Raw genomic sequence first — 16,030 nt, 5'->3', positions numbered from 1 at the left:
TGGACAAAAGTTTTCCTCACCGTCTTAGACATTGTTTATTTATCCTTCAGCAACATTCATTCAGTCAATGATCTTTACTATCCTACTTTGCTCTTGGCAGATGAGAATAGGTCTAGAGTATTGATCTGAATGAAGTCTTGTTTCCGTAGTGAACTATATAGAGTAAATGGCAAGGTTACAGAAACATCATAATGTCTAAATATCTCTCAGTAATTTTAGCAATTAAGACAGCTGAATAACTTTAGGAAATAATTTGCTGGGAATTAAAAATCAGTACAGTTTTAATACTACTTGCTCATTTCCATTTGTATTGAAGGACACTTTTATGAGAACATTTCTTTCTGACCTCTATATTTTTGACAATGATAGAGTGATCTACTAGAGAATGCAGAGTAATTTCCCTGAGCACTAACCAGTTTTCATGAAAATAGATTTACTTTGTAATCCAGCCTAATGAACAATTCTCTTTTGATAACATACTGTATTCAGGGATATAAATGCTTGATCTATTTGATCTATTATACTTATTAAACTTACTGATGCAGAAATGAATTCATTTTGGTTAATATAAGATTCACAAAATTAGCTCTTGAGTAATTCTAAATTGACTTTATCACTTTTGATCACTTACACATTATTGTATATGACAATGATTGTAGGCTGAATTTACACATTTCTATTTTTTGCTTTCTATTTTTTTTAATTTTTTTATTCGATATAATTTATTTACATTTCAAATGATTTCCCCTTTTCTAGCCCCCCACTCCCCAAAAGTCCTGTAAGCCCCCTTCTCTTCCCCTGTCCTCCCACCCACCCCTTCCCACTTCCCCGTTCTGGTTTTGCCAAATACTGCTTCACTGAGTCTTTCCAGAACCAGGGGCCACTCCTCCTTTCTTCTAGTACCTCATTTGATGTGCGGATTATGTTTTGGGTATTCCAGTTTTCTAGGTTAATATCCACTTCTTAGTGAGTGCATACCATGATTCACCTTTTGAGTCTGGGTTACCTCACTTAGTATGATGTTCTCTAGCTCCATCCATTTGCCTAAGAATTTCATGAATTCATTGTTTCTAATGGCTGAATAGTACTCCATTGTGTAGATATACCACATTTTTTGCATCCACTCTTCTGTTGAGGAATACCTGGGTTCTTTCCAGCATCTGGCAATTATAAATAGGGCTGCTATGAACATAGTAGAGCATGTATCCTTATTACATGGTGGGGAATCCTCTGGGTATATGCCCAAGAGTGGTATAGCAGGATCTTCTGGAAGTGAGGTGCCCAGTTTTCTGAGGAACCGCCAGACTGATTTCCAGAGTGGTTGTACCAATTTGCAACCCCACCAGCAGTGGAGGAGTGTTCCTCTTTCTCCACACCCTCTCCAACACCTGCTGTCTCCTGAATTTTTAATCTTAGCCATTCTGACTGGTGTAAGATGAAATTTCAGGGTTGTTTTGATTTGCATTTTGCTAATGACTAATGAAGTTGAGCATTTTTTAAGATGCTTCTCCGCCATGTATTTACATCATTTACTCTTTCCCTTTCTTCCTTCCAATCTCTTCCATCTACTCTCTTTGTTTCTTTCAAATGTATGGCCTGTTTTTCCATTAAACATACATTTTACACACACACCCATATAAAATGACATATAGAGATATGATTTTTAAAGCAAATATAAATTAAAGTCTGAAAATAATCTAAATATGACATTTTGAGCCTAAATCATGATGCAAATTACATAACAAATACACATGTAACATACTTAATAGCACTAAAGGAGAAAAAAGTCATTCTGTATCTCTATCCTGAGAAAATGAAATTTTCCATAAATGAAAATAAGGAAAAGACATATCTTCTGTCTTCACAAAATTTATATGTAAAAAATTAATGCAATTTTTACTAATAGGGCATTAGAAGATTTTTACATACTTTTACTTTCTAAAGAAAATTATGCATGTGTGGTAATGCATAGGCTAAATTGCTAAACTTATCCACCCTACAACATTGACATACAACATGCTTTGGGAATTCTGAATCTGAGAAAATGTGCTAGCACTAGACATGTATGTAAGGAAAATATTCGTAAAACGCCCTAGAAGTTGACACCAGATGAAAACTCTTATCTACATGAAGGAATAAAGAAAGCAGGACAGTGAAATGTGGGCACATAAAAAAGATAGCTGTACTTTATTCTTTCTCACGCCCATTTAGAAGATAACTGTGTATAAAAGAGAGAGGACTAGGTGGAGTCAATACTGAACAAATCTTTTTCCTCCCCACCAGCTCTGGCTTCATGTGCTCACACACACAGAGTCAACATGTACCTGCTTATGAAATAATGCACTTGCCCCCTACAATATTTTTTTGTTTCAAGGCTCTACCAGATGTTGTAGAGTTTCTTTCCAGACAATTCATATCTATCACAGGCACGCACGTGTGCACGTAGATACACACACACACATACACACACACACACCGGGACACACACCACACATTCACACACACACACACACAGAGGGAGGAGGTTAGAGACAGATGCTTACATTCAAGTGTATCTGAATATACAACATTTTGAAGGTTCTAGCTTAAGTATGAGCTGATGGTGAGATGATATCCTTGCTGCTTTTTCCCCCTCACCTGAATTCATTTTCCATAAAATTTAGCTTCATGTGACTGTAGTGGATGCTCATTGATGCCAGGAGATATCACTGTGGAAACTATAAACATTCTGAGTCTCCAGTTTCCATAAAATTATGTTTTATACAACATTCTTAGCAAGACTTTTTATGCCAATGTGAATTATTTTCATAATATATTTGAAGGGGAGCAGGGCTGCGGGGTATCACATTGAGGGGGAACAGGGAACAGAGAAGGAAGATTGGATTGGGGGTGGAGAGGCATTCTCTAGAATATTCCAGAGACCTGGGAGAGGGTAAGCCCTGGGTATACAGGGCAAACTCTAGCAAAGACTCCTAGAAATGGGATAGGGATCCGGAAGTGGCAACTTTTTATAGGTAGGTAGGACTCCCGGAGGAGGGTTAATAACAACAACCTACCCACAAAATCTTAAACCCAAAATGTAATCTGCCTACAAGATGTTCAGGGACAAAGATTGAGCAGAGACTGTGGGAATGGCCAACCAATGACTGGCCCACATTGAGACTCATCCCATAGGCAAGAACCAATCCCTGACAATACTAATGATACACTGTTATGTTTGCAGAGAAGAATCTGGCATAACTGTCCTCTTGGATCAACCAAGCAGCCAATGGAGGGAGAGAGAGATGCAGAGCTCACACCAAAACATTAGATGGAGCTCAGGGAGTCTTAAGGAAGAGTTGGGAGAAGGACTGAGGGACAAGAAGAGGACACATACTCCAAAAAATATCGACAGAGTCAACTATCCTGGACTTGGGGGCTCCCAGAGGCTGAATCACCGACCAAAGAGCAAGCATGGGCTGGACAGAGGCCCCTACAGATAAGCAACACATGAGCAGCTTGGTCTTTATTTGCTCCCCTGCCCCAACATCTGGATCTGGAACTCCCTCAAAAGAGAAGGGGAAGGTAGAATGGTGGGAGGACTTACAGGAACAGACACGGGGAGGACAGGAAAAGCTGACATTGGGTTGTAAAGTAAATGAATAAATAATTTTTTAAATGTATTTAAAGTAAAAAGTCAGATTTTGAAGTTTCATTTTTAATTATACAAAATATGTTCTGTAGCATCAAGTAATAAATATGCTGAACTTGAAGCTAGTATCTGTATTAAATATATTGTTAAATCAATGATTCAAATGAAAATAACATTTTCCTTTACATTGTGTTAATTGATTGTATACACACACACACACACACACACACACACACATATATATATAATGTATATAAGGTAAAATACGTTAAAAGCTGTTACAAAAATTATATACATGCTATTGATCAAACATGGATAATTCCTGTCTTCCACTCACCTCTTTAGTGTTTTGAGTCTTGATTTCTTTTTCTAAAAACATGAGTCCTCAGATAGATAAGCATCTCTCAGACTTTTAGATTCAAGAAAAAGTGAAAGAAATTCAAACTCAATTAGAGTTGTTAATCTTTAAATAAAGTAGGGTTGTCGATTTTCTTTTTGAATTATGATATATAAAACAACAACATATGACATGTCATTAGTATTTGTAACATTTCATTAAGAACATTTTCAACAGTAAAAATTGAGGTGCCAAATTCCAAGGATATAAATACTTTATACTGCAAAAATGAGAAGAAAGTATAAAATTTGCCATAGTACTTTTGTCATTTCATTTCATTCCATATACTTTTCCAAAAAAAAAAAATTCAGTTTATTTAGATCACTTTATGGACTGATGCTTTAAATACATTAAATTATTTGAGTTCTATTCTACAGTTCATTCACAAATGGCCTATTGTCTTATGTTTATGCAATATATTAAGCAAATGTAATTAATCAGCACTACAGAGCGGTATGTGAGGAAATATAATTTAAGTCAATTTACTAAAAGTAAATGAAATTATAGCTTAAAAAGAGCAAAACTGAGCTGCTAATGTTTGATGATGCCTTGCCACAAGACATTCTATGTCCTCTGGTAAATGACAGCACCATTCACTTACTGAAGCTTCTTTCTCTGCAGCCTTGAAAAGGAAGTTGCACTGTGGTAATACCAGCTTTTATCTTGAAGGCCAGAAGCGGTTTTGCAAATGTGTAGTATCATTTCCTTCAACAATTCAGGACAAGACCACTCTTGAGTTCCTCATTTCTAGACTTGCAGAGACAGGACACAGCCCTTCGCTTTCTTTCCTGGTCTTTTTCTCTTTTTGAGAGCTCTGTGGATAGATTCAGGATAGCGGTTTATCCAGTATGTTTTTCTATGAAATAGCAGTCATCCGTGGGAGAGAGAAGCACTAAGGAAATCCAATATCTCCTGGTCACTGGGACAGAATATGGAAATGTCATTGGTTTTCTTCTCTCAATTAAATATGTGTGAATCGAAAGAGAAAACATTTTTCAAACTAATGCATGGGTCAGGAAAAGAAGAAACAAGCATTGACGCCAAACTCAGGTAAAACTAGAGATGTCTCCATCAACCTTGTATTTAAGTAGCATGATTGATGAGTGTCTTTGAGCTCTTATTTTTTAAATACTTTGTTGAAAATTTATTGATTGGAGTGCTACAAATAACAGGGGAAGGTTTTTGTTTTTAAAAAATTATTGGAAATAAGTGTTATTATAATGTAGTTTCATGTTTTTTAAAAAATGTCAAGCATTTTGACCACACCTGAGCATTAAAATAGTAATTAATGAAATAGAATCTCAAACACTTATCTGTTGTTGAAGTAAAAAGGATCGTCTGTAGTGTGCTCTATGCTAATTTCTCTATTTACTGTTTAAATCATAAGTAAAGGTGATGTATTTCTAAGTGGTGTGTGGGTGTTTATGAATTCTAAATTTATTTGGCAGGTTAAATAAGACGTCTGGGACATCAGAACTGTCCTGAATGTATTATTGCTTTTACAGAGCTAAAGAGAAAAGGAATAGACTAAGTCTTCTCCTACAGAGGCCTGACTTCCATGGAGAGACTCATGCCAGTAGATCTGCCCTCTTGGCCAAAGAAACAAGGTGGGGAACGTCGATTCCTTGTGAGGGTAGTTTTCTTATTCTGTAATTGATGATTAAGGGAAAAAGAAATAAGAATCTATGTTACTGAAAATTACATAGTTACATGAATATAGTTCAATATTTTATTCCCGAAAACTTAGAATAGTCCTACCATTCAACTATATTCATAACTCAAGTCAAATTACAAGAAATTTGATGATTGTTGTCTTATAATTAGTAGATCGGTCTATTTAAATGATATATTTTATGGCCAATAAATTGATGAAATGCTAATTTATTAAATATTGTAACTTTGTCACAAAAAGAGGTTATGAATCATTTTCCTCAAAAGCTTTTTTTTTAAAAAATAACTTATGGATGACAAAAAGGAATGCATAAATAAATTTTTGAATTTTTTTATGGTTTCCTTAACTTAAAAATGTAGCCTTATATGTTAGCTTATACCTACATGAAATTTTAATGCTTAGTTAAGGATATAAAAATATTTCAATCTCTTTTTTTATCAATGTCTCAAATCATATAAAAAATAGCTTTTCTAACACCCTTAAGACTACCTAACCTTTATGCGTTAAAAAAAGAAGAAAGAAGCACATTGTGGTTACAAATTCAAGGAAGTTTTTTTCCTTTCTTAAAGGGCTTTGAAAGATACTGCTTATGGTTTCTTATTTATCAGTTGATGTTTTAAAAAATATATATAATCTCTCTCTCAACCTGGTTTTTCTCATTCTCTTATTTCTTCTACTTTTAACTTAATACATGATTATTTTTGCTTAAAACCTCAAAAAATTTTGACCCTTTGGTGAACCCTAAAATATTTCATTGCTCAATGGGAAAAATCCAAAAGAAAATCTGAGTACTGATGAAGTACTCAGTATTGACTGGCTTGGGAAAGCTTAGGCCATGTAAGTGGAGAGCACTAACTGCAGAGTCATAGTGTCCTGATCAGGAGCGAACATTTTGATCATCTGTCATCAAATATTTTCTTTTCTGCACAGAGTCTCCCCTGGAGAAGCGGTGAAATGGGCTGAATCATTTGACAAGCTGCTGTCTCATAGAGGTTAGTGAAACTGTCTCCAAACCCTCATTCCTTTATAAAGTAAGAAGCACAGATACCTGCATTGCTTAAATGCAAATAGTCAGCAGATTTGTATATATTAAGGAGTAATTGGCAGTAATCTGAATTCTAGTCTACCGGGATAACTAAGGAAAAGCATAGACAGCTGAAAGAAAATGTGTTTTTAATCTTCTACCTTGTTTAGAATTACTTATTATTAGTGAACTCTTACGATATCTTAATTTTCTAGTTAACAACTATAGCATTTAAAATCACATTTTTTTATTTTAAACTTCATGACATTTAAAGAGAATTAGTTTTATTAAATGTGTATTCAGTATATTTCTACATTATTTTCTTCTGAATGATCAAAAATATGAAATAGTTTTTGGCAGACATTTTAGGGAGCCCTCATAAAGAAAACTTTGTAAGAAAATTCCTATGGCTGGTTCTAAGAAAGATCAACTTTAAAAATTATTTTTCCATTTATTAATATTACAATAAAATTATATTTTTCCTCCTTCGCTTTTCTCTCTACAAACACTTCCATGTACATAGGGAGCCTTTGTTCCTCTTTTTCAAGTTCACGCCCTAATTTTTTCACTAGTTTTGTTCTATGCATACATGTACAACTATTTCTAAGGCAGACTCTTATAGAGAAGTTGAATCAGGTATGTACTAATGTCGAGCACTATGTGCTAGTGGGCGGATAAAGCAGGATTCAAACAGGTTTGGTTCTTCAACAAGTACATATGGGTCAGGGGAAAGCAGCCAGGATTTGTGCTTTCTCATCTTATTCCAAGTACCAAGTAGACAAACTTTTTGCTTTTTATGAACGTAGTTCATTATTTATTTTAAGTTTCAAAGTCAACAATTTGTACTTACTATTTGTTAGAAAAACATAGTTTATTTATTTACATTTTTTATTTAACTTTTCAGCTGTGTCAGTAAACTTTCTCATGGCCAGATAGACATCATACAGGAGTCCTCAGTCACAGCTTTTTTGTCCTCTCACTAATGCTATATTTTACCTTACTTAACTCTTTGAAACACTGTATCTTCAGTGCTTCTCCTCAGACTATTCTAAGAACATGCCAGGCAACTATGGCAAGACCTAATGGACTTACCATCCCCGAGTGTATGGTCGTAGAAATATTTCTTCTGACCAGCAGAAATTAAAATGGAATATCAGGAATTCTGCATTTTTCTCTAGTATGTAGAAGCATTTTTCTCTTGTATTTCCTCGTTTTCTAGAATAAGAATGATGCCAAACATTTTCCTTGTTTATTGAGAACATTTAAAATGCTGTCTTCTTTGCCAGACACAGTGTCACACCCCTATAATCCAAATACTATGGAATTGAGAATAGAAGGATCAGATTTAAGTGTTTACATAGTAGGCTGAAATAGTCAGTCTGGGTCACATAATACTCTAATTCAATCGACTAAAACATTTCTTCTATTTAAAGTTTTATATATATATAACTATATAGTTCTATATATAATATATATATATATATATATATATATATATATATATATATAAAATCATCGATCACACCCCATTATATGTATAAAACTGACAAGTCATTCTCTTCCAATATAACCATATTTATACTCAATCACTAACCTCTAATGTTTTGTCTATGTTTATTTTGTATATTCTACTCTCAATTTCTATTAGTGGATAGTTAGCATAACTATCTTCTACTTCTATGTGATAAGCTTGTTTATATTGCATGTGAATCTTTTGTCTTAATACCTGAATTATTCAACATCTTCCCATTTAGCCTGTATTGCTGTAGTTTAAATTACTTCATCCTACTTGGTGGTATAGTCCATTATAAATGCATATCATATTTTCTTACTTTTTCATCTGTTGATGGACACCTGTGTTAATTTTATACCTTAAACATTGTGTGTGTGTGTGTGTGTGTTTGCTGTGAATATTTTACTTGAGGCACATAAAATAGTATTCATAATTCCAACTTAGGAAATCTTTCCTATTAAAATTTCCTTTAAGTGAACATTTTGTACATACTGTATTTTAGTCTCAATTAATGAAAATCATTTTAAAGAATGGAATTATTTTTCTATATTTGAATGATGATTTGTTAGAAGTAGCTATGGATAGTTTCATCTGTGGAGCCTCCCAGAAACATGCAATGAAAAATATTGTGTTTATAATAAACCTAAATTTGTTTCTAGAAAAGTTATGCATCTACTCCTCTGAAGCATGAGATATTCCCATATATGGCTGTATAATTTCAGTTAGGCTTCATATTGTGTTGGATTTCAGCTACCATAACGGTAAACATGATTTTTAATTTCTTAGCCCAATAGATTCAAAAGGTATTAAGTGGCATGTTGAATTATGAAACAATAAATAGTGGCAATTATGCAAATACAAATGACTTCTAAAATCAATTATGGTAATTATAACATTTAAACAATGTTATAAATTAGAAAACAAAGAGGGTTAAGATTTCAGTGAGAAATGATGTTTAGACTGGATTTATTACTCTAAATCACAAATTGTTATTTAACAATTTCATCATACTCTCATCATCTAAAGTGTAGATATGCTTAGGACAAGGATTAGTCTCATTCTCTAATTCTGTAACTCTGTCTGTAATTTGCATTTACAAGTACTGAAAACCAAATGTGATAAATTAAATCTGACATTTTTGGTTTTTTTCCCTTGTGGTGGAAATATTAACAAGGTGCAAACTACCCAAAAGTTAAGTTCAAAAAAGTAGTATGAATTTTTAAGTCATCATTCACCTATCTAAATATTAAAATCACCTCTTATGGCCAAAGCACTGAACAATTATAATCAATTCACAATTTATGCTACTAATATTACTTTACTTATTCAATTATTTTCCATTTCAATGATAATTATAACACTATACCTAAATTTCTTTGGGTTACAATATTAAAATTAGTTGAATTCTCATAATTGAACCCTGTGATGGGAAAAATGCATGCGCCCAAACATTTCAAGAAAGACCTTGATCCTTCAAATGTTATGTAATTTCCCTTGAATTAGATAGGTTGATTACTCAAGTTCAGTATGCTATGTCTGTACAAATGTACTGAAAAATTAAATTTAGTCAAAGAGGAAACTAAATTATATATCAAACAAAGGGCAGTGGCTAGCTGAATGCAGTGTTTCATAAAATGAGCTATCCTGAAAACCAACACAGACTAATTAGAAGTAATAGCCTTACCATAGAATTACAGGAAAGGCAGCTTTGACTGTAGTTTCAGAGGATAAATGGAAGTTTACTAGTGGGACCAAGCAGGCAGGCAGTATAGGCTTAAGACTTTACATTGCCTGATTGACTTGGAGAATTTAAAACAAAGTATTTCTTTACTGAAACATGTTATTTAAAATGGGAAGAGTTAATAATAATTGACAGATAAGACTCACTAAAACCAAAAAGTCCCTTAATTTTTAGTTTCCACCCTGTATAAAAGGGGTTTAGATAAGTATCTTTAAACTTTTTCTCTATATTTATTTATGCGTATGAGTGTTTTTGCCTGTGTGCAAATATGTAAACCACATGTGTAAGAACAGAGCTTCCTATTTCTGGAACTGGAGTTAAAGATTATGGGGTGCCTCTATTTGGATGCTGGGAAGTGAACCTGGGTCCTCTACAAGAGCTCCCAGTTTCTTGAACTGTAAAGACAACTCTACAATTCAACTTTGGTAGCTTCCTTATTCATAGTTTAATTTTAAAAATTCAAATACATAGAGAAGTGAAATCCAATGAAATGTGCATATTATGAGGATTTTAGTTAATATATCAAAACAGTTTAATTAACTTTATTATGTATCACTTTAAGGTAAAATATTATTTGTAGGAGGAATTAAATATAGAGAGCAAAGACAAAAATGTGTAAGCATCAAAACCTTCCAAAACCACAAATATGCTCTGAAATAATTTTTATATGAGCTCAATATTGCAATGCAAATTTTAACACAAGATCCAACAATTAATTACTTTTGTTCCTTATTTGTTTCTAAGACAATGTTCAGATATATTTACTCTAAATTTTTGCATATTAGAAAAGTGTCTGAAATTGAAAAATGAATCATGAAAAACTATAATTTAAATAAATGTATTTAGTAATTTACAAGTGCTTTTTGGTAAATCAAAATGTCTTCATGTATCAAAAAATTATATGTCAGTATAGCTGTGATTCATAGTCATTAATTTCAAATTACATTGACAATCTTTATAGAAGTGAAATTTACCAGTATGAATATGAATATTGTATATGAAACAATGCAAGTTAAATATTATGTACCTATATTATACATACATACATTTAGAAAAAGCCAATAAATTTTATATAATACAAAGTACAAAAAGTCCAGACAAGAATGAACAAAACACTGAAAAAAATCAATTTGAAGAGAATTTTTTTGTTAGAAAGCTACCTCTGATGTGAAGGAAGGTAGGAACTCAACAATTGACTGCCTTTAAGGTTCTTTCAAATAAAAATTATATCCTGTGTATAGAACCATGTTGGAAGGAAATTCGATGATCTTGCTAAGATAGTGATTGTAGATGCATCCTGAAGAGTGGTGAGGAGAAGCAGAGAAAGATAAGCCAACAGTATCTGTGCTTTCTCTGTGCTAATTTTAAGATAACGTAACCAGTTGTAGTTAGAGACTGTTGAGTGGGCATAAAGCCGTATGAGAAGTCTTTCGGTTTCATAGTCCCATATCTAGACTATGTAAGTGGCTATGTGCAAACTGACAGGAATTTCTGTGAGAGGCATCTGTCAACTGTAAAGTGGCTCACAGCTTATGTCACCATGCAGTCTTTTCCAGCCACTGCAGAAATTCATGGTATGTTTCTTTTCATTATTAATAGTTTATTGGAGACTTTTATACCTGTGGTAGTGACCCTGATAAATATTTTGATGAAAGCTATTTGTAATATGGAAAGATAAGAACGGACTGTGTCAGTCTTTGGATTTAAAGATATGAACTGGACAAAGTATATTAGTTTCAGTCTTTGAGTGCTGGCAGCAAGCAAATTGATGCTTCACTTTAGGGGAAGGAAATGAGTATTACTTCTTAATAGTTTTTCAAGTCATTCTTTAAATTTCTACTTTTACCAGTTTTCTGTAATATGGGGGCTCTAGTAAATTTCAGACTCAAGATGACCATTATCAATAGTTTTATATAGTCTAGCTAAAGGAAAGAAATTTTAAAAATTTATCTTTAATTTAAAATGGATAACACTCAAATCATTATCTCAAAAAATGTATGCATTCTATGGCCGCTCAAACCTATTAACTCAAATGTTAGAGGAGAGATGGTTCACTCTGACTACAGTATACCTAGGCTCCCTGCTTCAGAGCTTCTTGACTTGTTTCATATGGTTTCTTGGCATCTGAAAATGTTACAACAGATGTAAGAGGTTCAATTTAGAAACAGAATTCTAAGCATTTCATGTTTGTATGACACACGGAGCCTGATTCTTCCATAGTGAATTCTGGCCCCAGGTTCCCTCAAGCAGGACTGGTGGCTCTACTTTCCACTTCCACTTGTGAAGGGCTCCCTCAGAGGGAGAAGTGGTGCCCTTGTGGTCTAACCTAACAGAGCCATCCAGAGTAAGTGGAACAGGATGCTCAAAGATAGCAACTTTGCCTGCATATGGTTTTAAATACAACTTAAATTTCAAACAAACCGATGCTTTTCTGACTTTATGCACTCCTCCTGAGTTAAGGTTTATTGTCACTTGTATATTTTGTCCCCAAAAGTCATGCGCTTGAGTGAGCATGTCATGAGTTCCCATATCACACCAGTCAACACTTTCTTTCACATTCTCACATAATTTTGAGTATTTCTACCAGCTCAGGACTAATCACCGGGACAAAGAGTTTTGTGCACTGTAACAGAGAACAGCAGCTAACAGAGCTGAATTTCCTTCTTTGTGCTCTTGTGAAGGACTGTGTGTGAAAACGATTACTTTCTTTTTTCAGAAAACTTCTGCTTTTTAAAAGCAATGCAAGCTGATTCTTCATGCTATTCAAAACAGAACAAATTCACTCTTGTTTTGTTTTTTATTTTATTCATGGTAAACATATATCTATTCTCTCTCCTAATCTATATTTATTAACTATTAATCTTTGTCTTATGCCCATTTACTGGTAAAAGTCTTTTTTTAATAATAAAATAAAGCTGAGTTCAGTCTTTCATCCTCTTTTCTTAAAAGAGGAAATAATTATATATATAATTATAACAACAAAACAAGCAGCTGTGCTTTAAGTCCTTAGCAATCCTTTGCAATCAAGTCCTTAGAAGCCATCAGAACTTCTGTTATAATTAATATTACTGTATTGAGTCTCTAACACAGACCTCAAATTCATACTATGTGGTTCTCAAGACAGATCAAAGATTTTTTTCATTGAATAACAATTTTAGATATTACCCAAGGATGCTTCCCTTTAGATATCATTTCAAAGATGTTGTTGCAATTAAAACTATTAATATGAAACATAATTGCTCTGTTTTGAAAAGAAGACAGTTACTGATTAACTGATATTATTCACGCTTTAAGTTTTCAGTCTATGTTTCTACATGACAAATAAAAAAGTAATTGGAAAAAATTATTACCCATTTACTAAAGTTAGAATAACTACTTGAAAAACAATTTGACAAACATTTCGTTTCTTATTTCCAAATTACATAAGACTAGAATAGAAAATTTTTATTAGTGCAATATAACAGGTACTTGATTTTCACAAACTATGCTTACATTTGTATTTAAATTATAAGATAAGGATCAGTAAAAACAAAAAACCCACCTTTTTAGTACATAAGGAAGCAGATAGGAAATGTGAAATAAACAGAATTAGCCCATATTTTTATAACTATAGAAGGCACATTTCCATATGAATTTTCTATAGATTTCATAAATAAAATTATCTGGAAATGTTCTCAAAAATATTTTTGGGAATGGCTCCAGTTATTTCCTAATACATAGTTTCTGTAAAAACTGAGTTTATCAAAACTCTTCTCTTAAGTAAATCAACACATTGAGAAAATACTAATTTTGTGAGAAAATACAAAGACCCTGTATTATCTGACAATACTCATTAGAGACAAATGCAAATGCCATATTATTTTAAGAATCAAATCTAAGAAAATTGGAGATTAACTTGGACAAAAATCCAAACATTTCAGATTTTTTTGGTGGACTTTTTTCTTTCTTTTTTTAAAATTATTATTATTGAATATATTATTCATTTACATTTCAAACACTAAAACCTTTCCTGGTTCCCCCCTCCCCAAAAACCCCAAACGTGCCTCCCACCCCCTGCCTCCAAGTATATGCCCCTCCACCCAACCCACTCCTCCCCAGGCCCCATTTCCCTTTGTTGGGACCTTTATGGCGCCTTCACAGGACCAAGGACCTCTTCTCCCACTGATGCCCAACAAGGCATTTTTCTGCCACTCTTTTGGCTGGAACCATGTGTACCCCTTGATTGATGGTTTAGTTCCTGGAAGTCCTGGGGCATCTGGGTGGCCTACATCATTGTTTTTCCCCTGGGGCTTTAAACCCCTTCAGCTCCTCCAGCATGCCCTGAAACTCTTCCATTGGGGACACCATGCTCAGTCCAAGGGATGGCTGCTAGCATCTGCCTCTGTAAGTGTAAGGCTCTGGCAGGGCCCCTTTAGAGACAACCATAACAGTCTCTTTTCAGTATGTACTTCTTGTTGTCCATAATAGTGTTGGGGTTTGATGACTATTTATAGGATGAAGGTACATTTTAGAAATTTGAAAGACAAAAGAAGTATGGGATAAAATCAACTACATTCCATAGTACCAAACCTTTATTACTTGGCCATAAAGACATTTTTTCATTCATTCATTAGTTTGTTGGTTCACTGTTTAATGAGCTGTGTTTTAATTCTTATCAGAGGCAAGGGGTAAAGGACTACAGCTTAGTTCTAGCCCTTTAATTACTGGATTGTAATTTCATAATGATTTCCCTTTGTAGGCAGAGATATGCCCCACATCCCAAAGTCAGCTATAACTAAGAAGTTAAAAAAATTTTGCCTTCTTTTTCTCTTTCAAGACCATAACAGCAGAAGATAATCACCAAGTAAAGAAGATAATCATCAAGTACAGTCAGAGACCAGACCATAAGGCTGTAGTTTTAGTCATACAAATATAAAATGAAAAATTTTTTCTCCATTGCCAACCAGTAGCTGACCAATGTTTATTTAACCTATTTTTAAAGTTATCACCTTGCTTTTCTCTGGTACTGGATATAGAGAGAGAAGGTTGCACTTTGCTTTCTACTAATTAAAGAAAGAAATTTTGTGCAACAGTAGTGACACATACCCTAACATGCAGGCAAGGGAAGGAATGCAAAAAAGAACACTCAAGCTGGTCCAACTAGGCAACTGCAGAAAAAGCAGAACCTTCTGATGGCTAATTCTGTTACTTCATTTTGACAGCTTCTAGGGCTTAAAAATATCAAGGCCAGCTATCCATCAATTTTGCTATGGAAACTAATATATTTTCCCATACTTGGACATAATGCACTGTTCATAAAAATTGGTCTAAAGCCTTGTCCATTCTTTTTTTCCTGAGAAAAGCACATTGCTCAGGGTGAGAAATAAACCTGTAAAACAATATACTGGCTGAGCTAGCAAAGCAAAGAGTACAATGACATGTCACTCACTCGACCTATTGGCTGCTTCTCTGTGGTTAGTTTAATTACTCATTCAGAAAACTCTGACCTCTGAGCTCATAAATGGGGGATGCATTTAAAGTGAAAAGTCTCAAAACATGTAAGGACTACATATGTCTTCTATATTCATATACAAGGTGATTAAAGTCACAAGGTGTTATCACAAGGTGTTTTAGCCTGGCCTTTCATTTCTTCCATACTTAGTTTATTAACATGTAATTCCCAAGATGTACAGGGTCTCTTCACTACAAAAAAAGCAGAACCTTGCTTGCCCAGTGAAATCTCAGTGGAAGTACAGTAAGGGAATATTAATTTTCCAAATTAGAGATAAGTTAAGCCCAAATCCATTCTGACAGTTCTATATTTGAGAAACCAAGCATAAGTGCCATGTCAACAAAATCAAAGAGCTATTAGGCAATTATTTTTACTAGAGGATTTAAGGGAAAATCCCTTTATCACTCCTTTGGGCCATTGACAAATTCTCCATAGTTTTCACTAAGGTCTTTGTTCCTTGCCAAACAATGGAAGAAAAATCTCACATTTGAGATTCCACAAGTTCCTTGGTTCTTTTCTGCCATCTTCCAGGAGGAAAGAAGAGATATAAATTTATTCATT

The 16,030-nt window shown here is 33.8% G+C and overlaps 1 protein-coding gene across 2 annotated transcripts in view; it reads left to right on the top strand.

Moving 5' to 3' along the window:
* The first annotated feature begins 4,748 nt into the window (after positions 1–4,748).
* The window catches only part of Rgs18 (regulator of G protein signaling 18), a 28,289-nt gene continuing 17,007 nt past the window's right edge, over positions 4,749–16,030 (top strand). Inside the window, exons 1-3 of one of the 2 annotated variants that reach the window (XM_052200626.1) lie at positions 4,749–5,078; positions 5,534–5,635; positions 6,631–6,692. In XM_052200626.1, coding sequence (XP_052056586.1) covers positions 4,960–5,078; positions 5,534–5,635; positions 6,631–6,692 — 283 coding nt within the window. In that variant the 5' untranslated portion in view covers positions 4,749–4,959. Of the gene's footprint in view, positions 5,079–5,476; positions 5,636–6,630; positions 6,693–16,030 lie in introns of both variants that reach the window. The other variant, XM_052200627.1, reaches the window with a different exon arrangement.

Source organism: Apodemus sylvaticus, chromosome 12 (genome assembly GCF_947179515.1).
Source record: "Apodemus sylvaticus chromosome 12, mApoSyl1.1, whole genome shotgun sequence".
In the NCBI taxonomy this organism is placed as follows: Eukaryota; Metazoa; Chordata; class Mammalia; order Rodentia; family Muridae; genus Apodemus; species Apodemus sylvaticus.
Note: the sequence above shows the minus strand (reverse complement) of the source record. Positions and strands in the feature narration are given on the sequence as shown.